The 16,955-nt window shown below is 41.4% G+C and overlaps 1 protein-coding gene across 6 annotated transcripts in view; it reads right to left on the reverse strand.

The window, feature by feature from the left end:
- AP1S2 (adaptor related protein complex 1 subunit sigma 2) overlaps positions 1 to 16,955 on the reverse strand; it is a 49,458-nt gene that overhangs the window by 6,179 nt on the left and 26,324 nt on the right. Inside the window, exon 5 of one of the 6 annotated variants that reach the window (XR_013543544.1) lies at positions 5,447 to 7,359. The exons of 4 other annotated variants lie outside the window; for them this stretch is intronic. Coding sequence is in view for 1 of the 2 variants with exons in the window: in XM_020786739.3 (XP_020642398.2) it covers positions 14,376 to 14,420 (45 nt within the window). In the remaining variant the exon portion in view is untranslated. Of the gene's footprint in view, positions 1 to 5,446; positions 7,360 to 14,326; positions 14,421 to 16,955 lie in introns of all 6 variants that reach the window. One more of the 6 variants, XM_020786739.3, reaches the window with a different exon arrangement.

Raw genomic sequence — 16,955 nt, forward strand, 5'->3', positions numbered from 1 at the left:
CAGAGAGCCTTTGAAAGGGTTCGCTACCAGGGGTTGTTAAGAGATTTTCCCCATTTGAAAGAAGGTGGCTTGTTGCCCGATCCACCTACTGTGACTGAGACTTTCCTGCGAAAATTAGTGAAAGAGTGGAATGTAATTGTGGCGCCCAGAGAGCTAGAGATTCAGCGAGAACGTGCCTGGATGACAGCTGAGGAGCACGAAGGTCCCGACGAAAGAGGATGGTACCGACACAAGTGCTGTGGGACCATTTGTGCCATGAGGAGTCTCCCTCCTCCTCAGAAGGAGCCGCGGGGATCTTGTGGGATCCGCCGCCTGTAACTCCCTGGGAGTTTGATCAAAGTTTAAATGTTATTGAAAACGGCCTGTTGCCAAGTTTGAAACCGTTGAACCCATTTAAAGATGTGCAGGTGGGAGAGGAGATGAATAAAAGTTCCAATGTTAACGTTATACGGACTCAGTCTGACTTATTTTCCGCCGAAAACAAGGGGCTGCCTGAAGGAAAGGACCAACTTTCTTGCAGTGGCGCCCAACGTGGGGCAGCCCCTAAGGCGGAGAATGAAGAGGTAAGCGAGCTACGTCGGACTATACAGCATCAAGCGAAATTAATAGAAAATTTAGCCGAGCAACAAACTTTATTAACGAGGCAGTTATGGCAGTTGAATTCAGGAGAAGAAAGGGTTAAGAATGAGTGGAAAGAGGCGAGGAACCCCTGGGTAGCCAACCCAACCCCCATACGAATGCAAAAGATGAGTAATACCGATGATCCTGAGGCATATTTACATACTTTTGAAAGAGTAGCTACAGCGGCCGGGTGGCCTAAAGAACAGTGGACATTGATTTTAATTCCATGTTTGACAGGAGTATTACAAGAGGTGATTGACACATTATCTGTCCAAGAAGCCGCACAGTATGAAATAGTAAAAGGCGCCATTTTACAGACTTTGAACTTAACTGAAGAAGCTTATAGGAAAAAGTTCCGGGAGTTGAGATTCAAATCAGGGATGCATCCGCGCCCAATAAGCCAGCGCATGAAGGCCAACGTAATTAGGTGGATCAAACCCGAAGATAAGACAAAGGACGAAATTATTGAGACAGTAGTGATGGAACATTTAATTTCTACATTGTCTAACAATATGAGGAGCCGGGTTCAAAGAAATAGGCCGAAGAAGTTAGAAGAGGCGATTCACCTCATAGAGAACTATTGCGCGGCGGAGGAAGGAAGTAAGGAGTACACAGGCGGAAACTCTGACAAGGCACGCCCACCGGACAAGATGGCGACCGGAGGCAGCAACACACCGCGTGGTCCGATGTCTTTCTCCGCGATCGGCAGAGGCAGACCCGCTAACTTCGAGCCGATGCGCCCTAAGCCAACCCGCCCCATCACCTACGATCAGAGGTTGTTCGAGCCCGGCACAGGGCTGAAGGAGGGCAAAGATGGCAAGCCCGTGTGTTTCGACTGCGGCCGCCCGGGCCATGTTCGGCGGCAATGCCCTGGGCTGGATTGTTCGTGGGTAGGCCAAAATAATGAACCGGTTAAATTGATGGGGTCTGAAAGAGAAGGTTGGGAGGTGATGGTTTTGGTTAACGGCCACGAAAAGAGGGCATTGATAGATACTGGATGCAGTAAAACGTTGGTGCGTCAGTTAGAAGGAACCGAAGTAGAGGATGAAGTGTCGGTGAGATGCATCCATGGGGATTCTAAAAAATATGCGACGGTCTGGGCTAACGTGCAAATTGGGAATGATTGTCGGAGAATGAAAGTTGGGATAGCCCCGGGACTTTCAAGGGAAATGTTGTTAGGACGTGATTGGGAAGGGGCTAGTGAATTGTTAAACAAGAAAGAGGGTTTGGTTGGAGAATGCGAAATAAGCCAAATCGAAACTGATTTTGGAAAAGAAGTTTCTAGGGAACAAACAAGGATGTGGCAACAAGACGACCCTACATTACAAGAGGTATTAAAGAAAGCACAACCCACAGGGACTATTATTCAGGGACAGGAGGGGTTTGAACTGGAAGAGGGATTATTGTACCATGTGAATCGAGAAGGTGAAAAACAACTGGTGGTACCAATGAAATGGAGGAAAGATGTGTTAAAAGTAGCTCATGATGTACCTACTGCAGGTCATTTGGCTAATGAAAAAATGATAGCTCGAATATCTCAGAGGTTTTGGTGGCCGGGAATGCAAAAAGAAATACAACAATTCTGTAGAACGTGTAAAGAGTGTCAGATGACCCAAATGAAACCCAGACCAGGAGCTCCTTTGGTACCTATGCCCCTTGTAGATCATCCCTTCGACAGAATAGGAATTGACATAGTAGGACCTCTTACAAAGTCTGCAGGAGGACATACTCATATTCTAGTATTAATTGATTATGCAACAAGATATCCAGAAGCTATACCTTTAAGGTCAACTACTGCCAAAGTAATCGCGAAAGAGCTAATGCAGGTGTTTACTCGGTTAGGTTTCCCTAAAGAAATATTAACAGACCAAGGGAGTAATTTTATGAGTTTAACATTGAAAGAAATGTGGAAATTGTTGGATGTAGATCCAGTACATACTTCCGTCTATCATCCTCAAACAAATGGATTGGTGGAGCGATTTAATAAGACTCTGAAAGGGATGTTACGGAAGTTGGTAATGGAAAAACCTCGCAGATGGCACTTATTAGTAGCTCCTCTCATGTTTGCAGTTAGAGAAGTACCACAAGCATCCACTGGCTTTTCGCCATTTGAGATGATATATGGGTGGAACCCTCGAGGAATTTTAGATTTAATAAAAGAAAAATGGGAGAGTGGAGCAGACAACTCTCAAATCACTGTAAAACATGTCCTGGAAATGAGAGAGCATTTAAGAAAGGTGTCTGAAATAGCGAAAGACCATTTAGGACAAGCACAAGCCGGGCAGAAAAGGAGATATGATTTAAGGGTTTCCCCTAGATCCTTCCAAACTGGTCAAAAAGTGTTGTTGTTATTACCCGCTGAAAATGCCAAGTTGTTTGCACGATGGCAAGGTCCATACGAAGTAATTAGACAAGTGGGAAAGGTAGATTATGAAATTAAGACTCCAGATAAGAAAAAGAAGACAGGAATATATCATGTGAACCTTTTAAAAGAATGGCATGAAAGGGAGGTGTTGTGGGCCGAAGATATAGAAGAAGATTTAGGACCTGAATCCCCAGTGTATAGAACAGACCAGTCTGAAATCCCTTTAGGGGATTGTTTGAATTCTCAACAAGTAAGACAAATAAGGCAAATTGAGCAAGAATTTAAAGATGTATTTTCTCCCATTCCAGGCACAACCCAAATTGTAGAACATAGTATTAATACCAAGGAAGGAGTGGTTATACGTAGCGGAAGTAGGAGCTGGCCATATCACATGAAAGAAGTAATCAACAAAGAGGTAGAAGAAATGTTAAAGTTAGGAATAATTGAGCATTCACACAGCCCTTGGAGAAGTTACCCTGTGGTAGTTCCTAAACCAGATGGAAAAATCCGGTTATGTATTGACTTCAGAAAATTAAATGAAGTATCGAAATTTGACGCGTACCCCATGCCCCGCATAGAAGATTTATTAGAGAGACTAGGGGGCGCTATTTACCTAAGTTCGTTAGATCTCACTAAAGGTTATTGGCAGATTCCGCTGAGGGCCGAGGACAAGGAGAAGACAGCTTTTGTGACCCCTAAGGGGTTATTTCAGTTCCAAAAAATGCCATTTGGATTACATGGTGCTGGAGCCACTTTTCAACGATTAATGGACAAAGTATTAGAACCAGTAGAGGAATTTGCAGGGGCATATATTGATGACATTCTTATTTTCAGCCCCACGTGGGAGGAACATGTAAGACATATAAAGTTAGTATTGAAAGAATTGAGGAAAGCGGGACTAACTGTAAACCCTTCTAAATGTAAAATAGCCCAAGAGAAAGTAAAGTTTCTGGGTCACGTAGTGTGTAAGGGAGAGATACAACCCTCTGAAGAGAAGATTGACAAATTATCTGATTGGCGTATACCTAAAACCAAAAAAGAAGTACAACAATTTTTAGGTTTGGCAGGGTATTATAGACAATTCGTACCCAATTTTTCGGGAATTGCGGCTCCTTTAACCGATCTTACTAAGAAGAAAATAAAGAAATATATTAATTGGGGAAGGAAAGAACAAGAAGCGTTTGACAAATTACGGTCGATTCTAAACGAATTGCCTAAGAGGTATGCACCTGACTTTTCCTTGCCATTTATTGTACAAACAGATGCATCAGATAGGGGGATAGGAGCAGTTTTGGCGCAAGAAAAACATGGTATCGAATATCCTGTTATGTATTTAAGTAAAAAACTAACACCTAGAGAACAGAAATATGCAACAATTGAAAAAGAAGCCTTAGCGGCCAAATGGGCAATTACAACTTTGAAATATTATTTGTTAGGGATGCCTTTTATATTAGTAACCGACCATGCCCCATTACAATGGCTGAACAAAATGAAGGACGCCAACCCACGTTTGACCCGATGGTATTTGAGCCTACAACCTTTTGCATTCCAAGTGAAGTATAAAAAAGGAAGTAACCATGCTAATGCTGATTATTTTTCACGACAGGGTGAAGGGGATGCGCGCGATGACAACAAGCGGACGGCCCACTCCTCCGGGGGGGCGTGTGAAGGTGTGGAGAATAAGAGTGTGCCGTCCGCAGATGTAACAGTGGAAAAAGAGGATGAAATAAAGAGTCAACGAGATAGTGGCGAAAGTAAAGAAGAAAAGGGAAAGGAGACAGAAGAGAAAGAGGGGGAGGTGAAGATAGAGGTGTGTTTGGCAGACGAAGAGTGGGAGGAGTCTGAAGTGACAGTTGGAGGGGGGTATAAGAACGAGGAGGGGGTGGTGTGGTTCAGTTCAGTGGTGGAGGCTTATGAGAGGAAGAAGAGGGAGGACAGACAGAGAGCCTTTGAAAGGGTTCGCTACCAGGGGTTGTTAAGAGATTTTCCCCATTTGAAAGAAGGTGGCTTGTTGCCCGATCCACCTACTGTGACTGAGACTTTCCTGCGAAAATTAGTGAAAGAGTGGAATGTAATTGTGGCGCCCAGAGAGCTAGAGATTCAGCGAGAACGTGCCTGGATGACAGCTGAGGAGCACGAAGGTCCCGACGAAAGAGGATGGTACCGACACAAGTGCTGTGGGACCATTTGTGCCATGAGGAGTCTCCCTCCTCCTCAGAAGGAGCCGCGGGGATCTTGTGGGATCCGCCGCCTGTAACTCCCTGGGAGTTTGATCAAAGTTTAAATATTATTGAAAACGGCCTGTTGCCAAGTTTGAAACCGTTGAACCCATTTAAAGATGTGCAGGTGGGAGAGGAGATGAATAAAAGTTCCAATGTTAACGTTATACGGACTCAGTCTGACTTATTTTCCGCCGAAAACAAGGGGCTGCCTGAAGGAAAGGACCAACTTTCTTGCAACCTGTTTTGGCATTTTGGTTGGTCCAAATTGTGCATTTTGAATTCCCTCACTTTCCTTCCTTAATCATAACCTTACTGATACCTTCAAAGGCCCAGGTCCCAAGATCACGTTCCTTTTGATCCATTTAAATCCACCTTTATTAACATTCCATTCCAGCTAACTTTTAATCCAACTCCACAGAGATGGAGATTTGAGGATTTTCTGCCAATCAAGGTTAAGTAAATAGTATGTTAAATTCAGTCATGTTTTTCCTAAGAGAATCCTCAGAATCACCAGTCTATTCATATGACAAGTTCGAAAAACAGCTGTATGGAGTCTACTCTACAGATACTTTGGATGATTGTTATATATTGGAATGCGGTCTGTGGATTTTCCTACAGAAGTGTGTGTATTACAGATCAGTAAGATACTCTTGTATAGTTTATGTTTCAAGAAAAATGAAGACATTATTAATTTAAGAATTTTTGAACTCCCCAAAATGCTATGTATACATAAACTTAAGCACAGAGGCACAAGACAGTCACCAGAAAAAAATTGCTGCTTTGAAATTGACCATTTTTCCAGTACTGTATTCATTCATCATGTTACTAAAGCAAAAAGCAAAAGAAAAATGTGCTGCTTATATACCGCCCCATAGAGTTTCAAGCAACCTCTAGGCCATTTACAAGTTTCTTATGTAGGCTACATATTACTAATTCATTTTATGAAAATGTATTATAAAAATGCGAAGGGAAATCCATATGCATAGTAAGTATTTAGAGCAAAAAAGATTTCCACCTTATATATTTTCTGTACTCATCTTCACATCTAGTAATTGGATTAAATCTTTAAAATTCACAATATAATCCAAGGAGGCCAAGAACAGAGACACATGCCAGAATCTTTTCAGTTTTTCTCTAGTAATTCACATAATCACTGAGAGTAATTAAAGGGAAGAAAGAGGAAAGGACCTGCAGTATGACCCAGTCAACATCACCACTAGTTTTAGATAACCAGTGTGCTGCCTCAGTATTCCACATTACAGACAGAGGACAGGACAGTAGTTATGTGCTATCTGAGCAAATAACTACCATGAATGAAACTGTTGGCACTACGAAACATGGCAAAGGCAAGATAACCAGCTGGAAAATGTCACTATGTGTTAAGTTCATGAACCATATTTGTTTCCACATGAGTGCTAAATATCTTTTTTCTTTTTGGAAATGGCAAAATGATAGCCACATAAAATTAATAATCTAAAATAGATCTGTCAAGACAAGTTTTAAATTTCAGAATATGCATTAAAGTTTTACTGCATTAGTGTACATCCCAATTAATTCTTCAATTTCCCTCTCTGAGGCACATAGCCCTTTTCCTACTTTAGCGCTTGCTTAATCTTTTAGACTTAGATTTGTTAATTTTTAAGCTTTAATCATATACAAGGGATTTACATATAATGAATCAGAATGATTTATGTTTTATAGTTCCTCTCCCTACCCCATTCTATAAAGCTGACAGGCAGATGCTTAGAGACAATCATGAATTAACAAACTCTAACAAGATTTATCAATAAACAAGCTTCAACCCATCTCTTTTTTAATGCAAAATAAAAAAGACAGCTACAAAATTACACAAAGATTAGTGTGTATAGCTGACAAAAATTTCCTGTGCACTTCTCCCCTTGCACGGGTCCAGGCAGTGTGGGTTTTGGTTATACACGGATTTTTCTAATAAATAAATCAATCAATAAATATTACAATAAATAAATAAATACATATTGAATGAATAAATATTCAGTAAATACTGTGCTGCTATTCATCTCCAGGAAATGGCCTCGGACAGTTGGCAATGTGTTGGCCCCCTCTCCTGGCATGGCTGCTCCGTGTGGCAGTAGGTGAGAATGTTGGGGCATGTCAGTAGTCCTCCATGCACCTCTAACAATTGTGGCAGGGATGGTTTGTTTACCAGAGAGGAACAGATGGAAAGTTATGATTTGGGCTTGTATTATAAATAGGATTTCAGCCTTTTTTAATGATCACAGCTAAGGCAATTATTACTAAATACAATCTCCCATCCATAAATGTGTGTAATAATTTGTAAACTAAAGCCACATTCCTGTACTGGCTAGCAGAACATAAAAAGGTTATGCCAAGTAAGATTTGCTAGTCTTTGTGATACCACTTTTTCACAGCCATAAAGTAACATACCCTCGAAAATTCTGGAAAATGTTCCATTCTGAACCCCATTCCACAGAAATGTTTACGTATAACAGGCATCAAAGCAAGTGTCAATCCAATATGGAACTACCTTAATATTATCCTCCCATATTTTGCCTCCCCTTCTCTTCAACTGAAGTCATTTTATATCTCATGCCCAGTAGCTGCTCTCTAGCTTCACTTACATACCCAAACTGTATGAGTGGATGGGGTTCATAGCAGAGTTCAGAACCAGCCTTTTGGATAAGACCCAGAATCTGTCAGTCAGAATAATCACTGATCATGTTGGCTGTGGGATTCTGGAAGCTGTAGCCCAAGAAAGTAATTTTCCAAGTTCTATCTACTCCCAACAGAACTCCCAGAAAAGTTCCATTTTCTTTTCTAGAGGTTTCTGGAAGCTTAACTGGGAGTTTAGTTAGCTGTTATGCTGAAGAAAGCAAGATTTCGAAAAAAACAGGAGGAGGAATGATTAGATGCTTTTGTTCATTATCATCACCATTACTGTTACCATTAAGCTAAACAAGTAAATGTAGAAGGACATTATCATTTCTTCCTCAGTGTCTGAAGCCTCTTTCCAGAAATCTAACATTTACAGAAACTATGAGCTTAATAAGCTTAAAAGTAACAATGATGATGATGATGATGATGATGATGGCCAGCAGAAGCTTCCATTAATTCCTTCACCTCCTCTCCTATTTTTCCAACCCTTGCTTCCCTTAGGGTAGTACCAATTAAACTCTACATTAAGCTCCTAGAACCCTTTGGAAGATAAAGAGAACTTTCTTTCTGGAAGTGCAGTCAGAAGCATGACGTCACAGCTTGGAGAACCTTTTTTGATCTACAGCTCTCCAAGCCCCTCTACCAAAACAGGTGTTGTAAAAAAATAAGCTTTGCATAACATTGCTGTGTCAGTTCTGCTGAAGCAAAAACAACCCATGGTGCCTTACATATTAACATTTCATTAAGGTCTAGCATGGGTATGTGATTTTATTGTAGACACAGACCTCAGTCATTCCTATTCATGCTTCTGTTTTATTTTTGGTTCAAGCTTTAAGAGCAGATAATCTGAAACCGATTTCAGGAGCAAGAAACAACTGATGTATTAAAGGCACAACAGCAGTTACCTTTATCATGCAGTAATGAGATTTAATGAAAGTTGAAGTGAACTTGAAATGCCATGGACATTTGCATTCACATGGCTTGAGTAGAATTTTTTAATTAATCTCCCTACCCCCAAATCCAGAGATGTATCAGTACATAAGGGTTACCCAAACAAAATTCCTATACCTCTGTTTCATAAAAAGCTTTATAAACATTGAGTATTGCTTTTCAGGCAACAAACTTAATCCAGAATGCTCTTTTCTATTTTTCTGGATTAAAAATCCAGATTCAAAACTGCCGTGGCTGACTGGAGAATTCTGTGAGTTCCTGTCCAAAATCACAAATCAGCTCACCTCTACGCATTACTGCTATCTCTATTTTTATACAAGGAAAAACCTATGAAAATGAGGAGGATTAAAAATATTTCCTGTATTCCTTTATTTAGACTGGGTGCTACTGAAAGTTAGAGTTATAATATTATTCATCGTGGGTGCATCAGGTTGAGGAAAACATATCTACATGATCTCATGTCATTCCACCTCATAAGAAACCACTTTCAGTTACAACCATTGTGGAGCTACAGTGGGGTCTTGACTTAAGAACGGCTCGAGTTAAGAACATTTTGACTTAAGAACCGCTCTCATAGGAAAATATTGACTTGACTTACATACTTAGATTTGAGTTAAGAACTGAAAAAAACCCACGTGGGAGGCAGGGAAAGTGCAAAATTTGAACTTTCAGTTAACTGTTGGCCAGTGAAAAGGGTGCCTGTCTGCTTCCTCACTCCTCCCAGCGTTTAGAGAGTGGATTGGGAGACAGTCTTCGGACTGCCTGGTACTGTACTGCCTGGACTGTATTTTCCCTGCCTTCCCTGAACCTTTCTTGACCTAAGAAAAAAAGAAACAAAATATCCCCCTCTAGTGGTCGAAGGCGGAATAGCAGCTTCCCATTAGTTTCTATGGACGGAAAAGAGCATATACGGATCAAATGGTTTTCAATGCATTCCTATGGGAAATGCAGATTTGACCTGAGAACTTTTTGACTTGAGAACTGCCTTCCAATACGGATTAAGTTCTCAAGTCAAGACCCCACTGTACTTGCATAAATGGGTTCCTTCCAAGTTTTTTTGTTTTTATGCTGTTGTGTTTTAATCTTACTGTTTATTATTTGTTTTATCCTGCTGTTAGCCATCCACAACAGTGTTTCTGCACTGTTCCATTTCAGATTATGTAACAAATGGGAGGGAGTAGCCTAAATTTGCCATTATGTAATAATCTTCTATTATTAAAAATATATTATTAGAATAATGCATTTTCACAGAAAGTAGCTAAATGATTACTAATAATTATGGTCACCCATTAGGAAAAGACACTGGCTCAAATCATGTACAGCTCTGTATATGTACAGTGGTGCCCCGCTTGAAGACGATAATCTGTTCCAGGGAAGTCTCTGTTAAGTGATATCATCGTCAAGCGAAAAAAAAAACCCCACTGGAATGCATAGAAAACCGGTCAATGCGTTCCAATGGGGAAAATACCTCATTATCCAGCGAAGATTGCCCATAGAGAACCGCTGATCAGCTGTTCAAAATCGCTGTAATGCAAAGCTTCCCTCTGGAAAGCAGCCATTTTGAGAAGGCAGGGAAACCATTTTGCAGAGGGAAGCCATTTTGTGGAGCCGGAAAAAACATTGTTTTGTGAACAAACGGTTTGCGAAGCAGGCTCCTAATCAACATGAAGTGAAAAAAAAACCATTAGAACCATCGTTTTGCGATTGCAAAAATGTCATCGTTAAGTGATTTCCACGTCATGTGGGGTAAGCATCTAGTGGGGCACCACTGTAATTGGAATGATATCGTCACCAGCAATGAACTACCATTGATTACAGGCTTCCTTCCATGATTTTGGGTGCACATGACTATTCAGATAACCTGTATGAGCACTGCACAAAAACACCTCCTGCAGAAGCACTCTAAGGTAAATAATTCAATCATCATAATTAATACTTTATAAATACCAGTAAGAAAATACTACAACATTCACTGTTAACAGAAATGCCTACCATTATTTGAAAGTGTGACAATTCCCCTACACAAACACAAAATAATACAGGCATGCCTCCAGTTAAGTGAAGATTTTCCTATTCCTGCATCATCCTGGGTGAAATTTGGAATAATGTAAAATATTAAAAACAGGATAATAGGAACAGTTGTTGAACAAAATACAGTGGTGCCCCGCATAGCGACGTTAATCCGTTCTGGATTAATCATCGCTATCCGGAAACATTGCAATGCGGGAGGGAAAACCCCATAGGGAAAACTTCGTTTAATGCGTTCCTATGGGGTGAAAACTCACCGTTATGCGATGATCCTCCATAGCGCCGCCATTTTCGCCTCCTCGGTAAGCAGCGAAAATGGTTGCGGCGGCCATTTTGGAACCGCCGATCAGCTGTGTGAAAATGGGGCCTTTGGGAAAGCCTCCATTTTCACACAGCCGGCTGAAGCGCTTCGGAGCGGCGGCAGGGGAGCCCTCCCCCGCCGCCGCTCCGAAGCGTTGGCCGCGAAAATGACGGCCAGCGCTTTGGAGCGGCCGCGGGGGAGGGCTCCTCCTCCGCCGTTCGGAAGCGCTGGCTGGCCGAAGCGCTTCGGAATGGCGGCAGGGAGCCGTCCCCCGCGGCCACTCTGAAGCGCTGGCCGCGAAAATGCTGGAGATGGGGGTGAGGGGTTGGGAGGAGGGCCGCCGGGAACACCCGAGCCTTGCCCTCCTCCCGGCTCTGCCTGAGCCACCCCTCACCCCCGTCTCCGCCGCTGCTGCTGGGCTTTGGAAGCCACTTCCAAAGCCCAGCAGCGGCGGCAGAAACGGGGGTGAGGGGTTGGGAGGAGGGCTGCCGGGAACATCCGAGCCTTGCCCTTCTCCTGGCTTTCCCTGAGCCACCCCTCACCTACGTCTCCCAGCGGCGGCGGCGGAGACAGGGGTGAGGGGTGGCTCGCGGGGAGCCGGGAGGCAGGGCAAGCCCCGGGTGCTCCGGCGGCCCTCCTCCCAGCGGAGGCTCCCGCCCAGCTGAGTGGTGGGAGCTTCCGAAGGGGAAGTTCCTGCTGCTCAGCTGGGGCTAAATGCCAGCGGTGGCAGTGGCCTCCGAAGCCACCGCCGTCATTTTCAAGCGGGAAAATGCGGTCCCGCCGCTCAGCTGGGGCTAAATGCCGCCGCCATTTAGCCCCAGCTGAGCGGCGGGAGCTTCCGAAGGGATTTTTCCCCACAGGCAACATCGCAATGTGATCGCAAAAAAGCCATTGCTATGCGGATTCGTCGTTAAACGGGGCGCCTGTTAAGCGAGGCACCACTGTATTAACTTCAAATGCTTTTCTTGGGAACATGGACCAGTTAAACATCTTTAGAGTTTCTCACCCTTCTCCTACTTCCTGTTTGTTTAGTGCTTTTTTATTGTTTTAGGGCCTTTTTGATTCTATGTTTAGTGCCCTTCTGTTTGCAGCTTTTACCTGTATAAATCCTTTATTGTTTCAGGATGTTCTTAATCATAGCATTAGCATTTGATACTGTGTACTAGTTTGGAAGTTGTTATTTGAAAGATTACATGAAAGAGTGAATGTGAATTTTTCTTACAAGGCTACCTATTTCATCTGAACATATTGCCAGTGTCTGAAATATCACCAGAGATAACCTAAGAACAATTATCTTCGGTTAAGGACTAGAGATGGGTGTTTTTTATTCATATATGAATACAAAGCTCCCTGGCAGAGGTGGCCGCCCTGATTATCTCCCACCCACAGACCCCACCGAACCACTTACCATGCATTGCGTGTGGCCAGTGTTGTCATCACCATGCCCATTGTGGCCGTAATTTGGTTGCTGCAGCCTTGCCTCCCTGCTTGCCCAGCCACTTCACAGCTGAGCAGGTGACTCATCCTCCTGTCCCTTTGCTGGACTGGCTGGGTGATAATCAGGGCAGCTACCTGTGCTGGGGGCTACATGTTCATATATGAATATGAAGCCCCCATCTCGATTAAGGAAACTAGTGTTTTTATAACTCTGAATCGTATGCTATATTTTAACAAATTTAAACAGCTGCAGGTTGCCCAAGGCCTTTCTAATGGGATATAATAAAGTATTTTAAAAGTCAATCATAACAATGTTTTAAGGTTTTACGTCAATGCTAAGGGTGAATCCATATACAGTGGTGCCTCACACAACGATGTTAATTGGTTCCAAAAAAATCAACGTTGTGTGAAACATCGTTCTGTGAAACACCATTTCCCATAGGAATGCATTGAAAACCGGTTAATCCATTTCAATTGGAACAGATTGCCATCGCTGAGTGAAAATCCCCATAGGAAACATCGCTGTGTGAAACAATGTTTCCTTCATTGGAATGTATTGAAGCCGACTCAATACATTTCAATGGCTTTGCGAAGTCCTTTTTCGCTCCTGTAAAAGTGTCTTACAATGTTTGGAAGCTGTTTTAAATGATTGCAATGGTTAGCCCACCTCCTGAAACCTATGCAAACTGATTTTGGTCTTGTTCTGACACTTCGTTAATTTATGATGATTTTTTTGAATTTTCTCCATTGGAAACCATTGGATGGTCTGTCTAATGGTTCCCAATGGAAAAAACAAAAAATCATCAAATGGGGGGGGGAGAACTACTACCTTTTCTCCTACACCTCTTCAGTACATCGATTGGTAATGACATCTGAATGTTTTAACCTAAGAACTCAAAGAATCCATCTTCATCCTGCTTTCTATGTATCACACAAATTGGGTTCTTTTTCATCACACTCCATGAATTGAAGCCCCTTGGAGCTGCTCCAACAATGCTTCCTCAAATGTAAAACTTAAAATGAAAGCAGCATGCAATTCCACTAAATGTAAACATGAAAAGTTTCACTCATTTCTACAATAGAGGAAAGTAAGGCCCTAAACCTCCTCCTATAAAGTCAATGGAATTGAAGACTGCCTGATGTTAGTTGAAGTGTGACTGAACAGTGTCCACGCTGTTTGGCTGAATACTGTAACATTCATTTCCGCATATCATTAAATTTCCTACAAGACTATTTTCTTTCACAAATACACTTACCTTTTTGTGTAGAATGGTCCTCTAATGCTCTATGCAAAAACATATTGAAATAATCTATATATGTGTGAGGCTTGTCATATAATGCACCTAAAACCAGCTGTTAAAAGTATGCAGAAATGATTCCCCTGCAAGTATTATAATAATTTTATAGCAGACAAAAGCAATCTTACAGAAAATACTGAAATGCATTTTTGTAAGAACATCTGTCCTTAACTTCTGGAATTGAACTTCTATTAACACCTAAAAATTAACACCACCACAACAAAGAACAAACACCACACAGTTCAAACTGATGCTGTTAGTATGAAAAAGAAAATAAGACAGAGCACCCAAAACACACTTCAATACTGTCATGCAAATACCACAGGGGTTAAGCCCATCACTGGTCACTTTTCTGCTCCTTTTCACTTCTCAGGCAAGGGTTCCATTACACGTGCAAAACTCTGCAAAGCACCCATGTAATCCATGCCACTAAAATGGTAAATTTAGTTACCAATCATACAGATGGGGATCAAAACGCTAAGGCTTTAGAGTGCTCTTAATCATAAGATATCCTCAGACAAACCTCCCCAGTCTTCATTCTGGCTCTACAAACAAAATTAAGCATAATTGAAAATTGATAATGCATTTAACATTTCTGTAGCAAAACTAGTTGTACACGAAAGAAAATCCACTGTCAGAGACTTGTACATATAAGGGCTTTTAAGATTTCCAAGCATGTGGCTTCACTGCATTGCTTAGAAACAAAGTTTTCAAGAAAAACATTGATGAATCCAATGTAGACAAAAACTGTAGAGATCTCCTTTCCCCACCAAAAAAGAAGAAAAAGACAGAAAGAGATAACTCAACACAGCAAGATTTTCTTTTCCAACATGATTATCAAGCTTAAGATTATTCCAAGAATAATCAAGGCTATTGCAAGAGAAAACTAGGTGATAGTTAGACACTTGTTTCGTTTCACCTGCTAGATCCACTCACATATAACTTTCTTTCCTCCTGTGCCTGGTAATGGAGCTAGGAACAATGAAATACAGTGGTGCCTCGCATTACGATGTTAATTCGTTCCAGCGAAATCGCTGTAGAACAAAAACATCGTAAAGCGAAATTAAAAAGCCCATAGAAACGCATTAAAACCCAATTAATGCATTCCTATGGGCTTGAAACTCACAGTCTAGCGAAGATCCTCCATAGCGTGGCCATTTTCGTTGCCCATGCAGCGAGGAATCTGTCCCAGAAAACAGCGGGCGGCCGTTTTTTTTACCCGGTGGCCATTTTGAAACCACCGATCAGCTGTAGGAAAATCATCGTTTTGCGAGAATCGCAAAGCGAAATTCCCCCATAGGAAACATCGTAAAGCAATCACTTTTCCGATCGCAAAAACTTCGTCGTTATGCGATTTCATCGTAAAACGGAGCACCCGTTAAGCAAGGCACCACTGTATACTCCAAAAGTAAAGTAGGTGAGAAGAGAAAGTTTGGCACCCTTATCATGGGCTCTCCTTCTATGATTCCACAATGTTACAAAGACTGAGACAGACACGTGAATAATGGTTCACATCACGTATGATCCAGCCCTTAAATACATCATGTTAAGTTCAGAGATCTTCCTTTCTACTTAACAAAATCTACTACACTACATATATTTTGAAAATAGTTAAAAGTGCCACAGAATTACTGATTTATTTATAATCAACAATTTCAAAAGACATTTGGGTGTGGGAATTTTTTTTTCCTGATGTATGGAAGGTAAACCTTAAAAACAGAAAATTATATAAATTAAGCCTTTTTTCTTGAAGTTAGCATTTCATTTTCAAAAACGGCCGTTAAACCATACTGTAACTATTTAGTACTATTCAAGATACATATACTCTTTAATATAGCACAGGGTCACACTATAAAGACAAGACAGCATAGTCTTATTCCTGCCTTGATGGGACACTTTCTAAGATCCTAGGTCAAAACACCAGACATCTAATTAAGGTACTGCCAGTTAACTTGCACACAGCACAAGCTTTGTAATGGAATCTAAACAGATTTACTACACAGATAATTGCTTGCCTCGTGCATTATGTACACTTTTAGAAAGTATATACATCTCCCTCAGAAACAAGCAAATGCACTGATCCTCTTAATGCTAAGTGGTTTTATTCAAATACTGTAGGGAATAAATATGTTTACTTCATGCTGGGGTTTGGTTCTCTATTACTAGGATATTACAAAATATAGCAAGCAGGGCAGCATGGGGGTGAAAAATAAACTAAAAGAAATAGACAATTTTGCCTGTCATGCTGGAATCCACCTTGTTCCTCTTTTGAGCATGGTCTCTCTACAGCAGACCTGGGCAAAGTGCGGCCCGAGGACCACTCCTGTCTGGCCCGCGGACAGTTTTGAGCATCAAAACCATTTACAGCTTTTTGTCTAAAGTTGATCAGTTGCTTATCCTTAACATACCACAAAAAAACTCTTTAGTATTTGTGAAGATTAACAAGTTTAAAATAAAAACAATCATAACATCACTGTTTCATTTTATTTTTAAGTAAGGTTGGTTCGGCCCCCGAACACAGTTCAGATTTTTCATGTGGCCCCCCTATAGAAATTAATTGCCCACCCCTGCTCTACAGTCTAGCATTGTTATTAGAACGGTTCAAGACAGTTACAGAAGTGCCATCATGTCACACCTAGGAATGAGACTTTTGTGTTTATATAAATGCAAAACACACAAAGAGGTTCTTTCATTCATCTTTGTGTTCTTTTTTCCTTCAACTTCGGAAAGAAACACAAAAGATTTGTAAACGAAAGAGGGATACACAAACATTTCATGTTCTTTTGTATTTTTCTTGTTTGCTGCTTGTGCAGCTTGTCTGTCTGACTCCATGATTACATCCTGGATCCACTACACTTGCCCTTTTAAATTAATTTTCTGGAAGATCTGCCACCTCCCATCCTAATATTTTTGCTGCTGTCTCTTTCTCTCTACCATCTTCATCGCCATCTGTTTTAATTTATCCCGCTGGTTATCATATTCGTTTGAATGTATGTATTATTTATTTTTATTGTGTTTTGATATTGTGTTGTTTATCTTGTTGTTAGCCACCCAGAGTGGCCTGGTTGCCAGATGGTGCA

This window comes from Pogona vitticeps, chromosome 3 (assembly GCF_051106095.1).
Source record: "Pogona vitticeps strain Pit_001003342236 chromosome 3, PviZW2.1, whole genome shotgun sequence".
Classification (NCBI taxonomy): domain Eukaryota; kingdom Metazoa; phylum Chordata; class Lepidosauria; order Squamata; family Agamidae; genus Pogona; species Pogona vitticeps.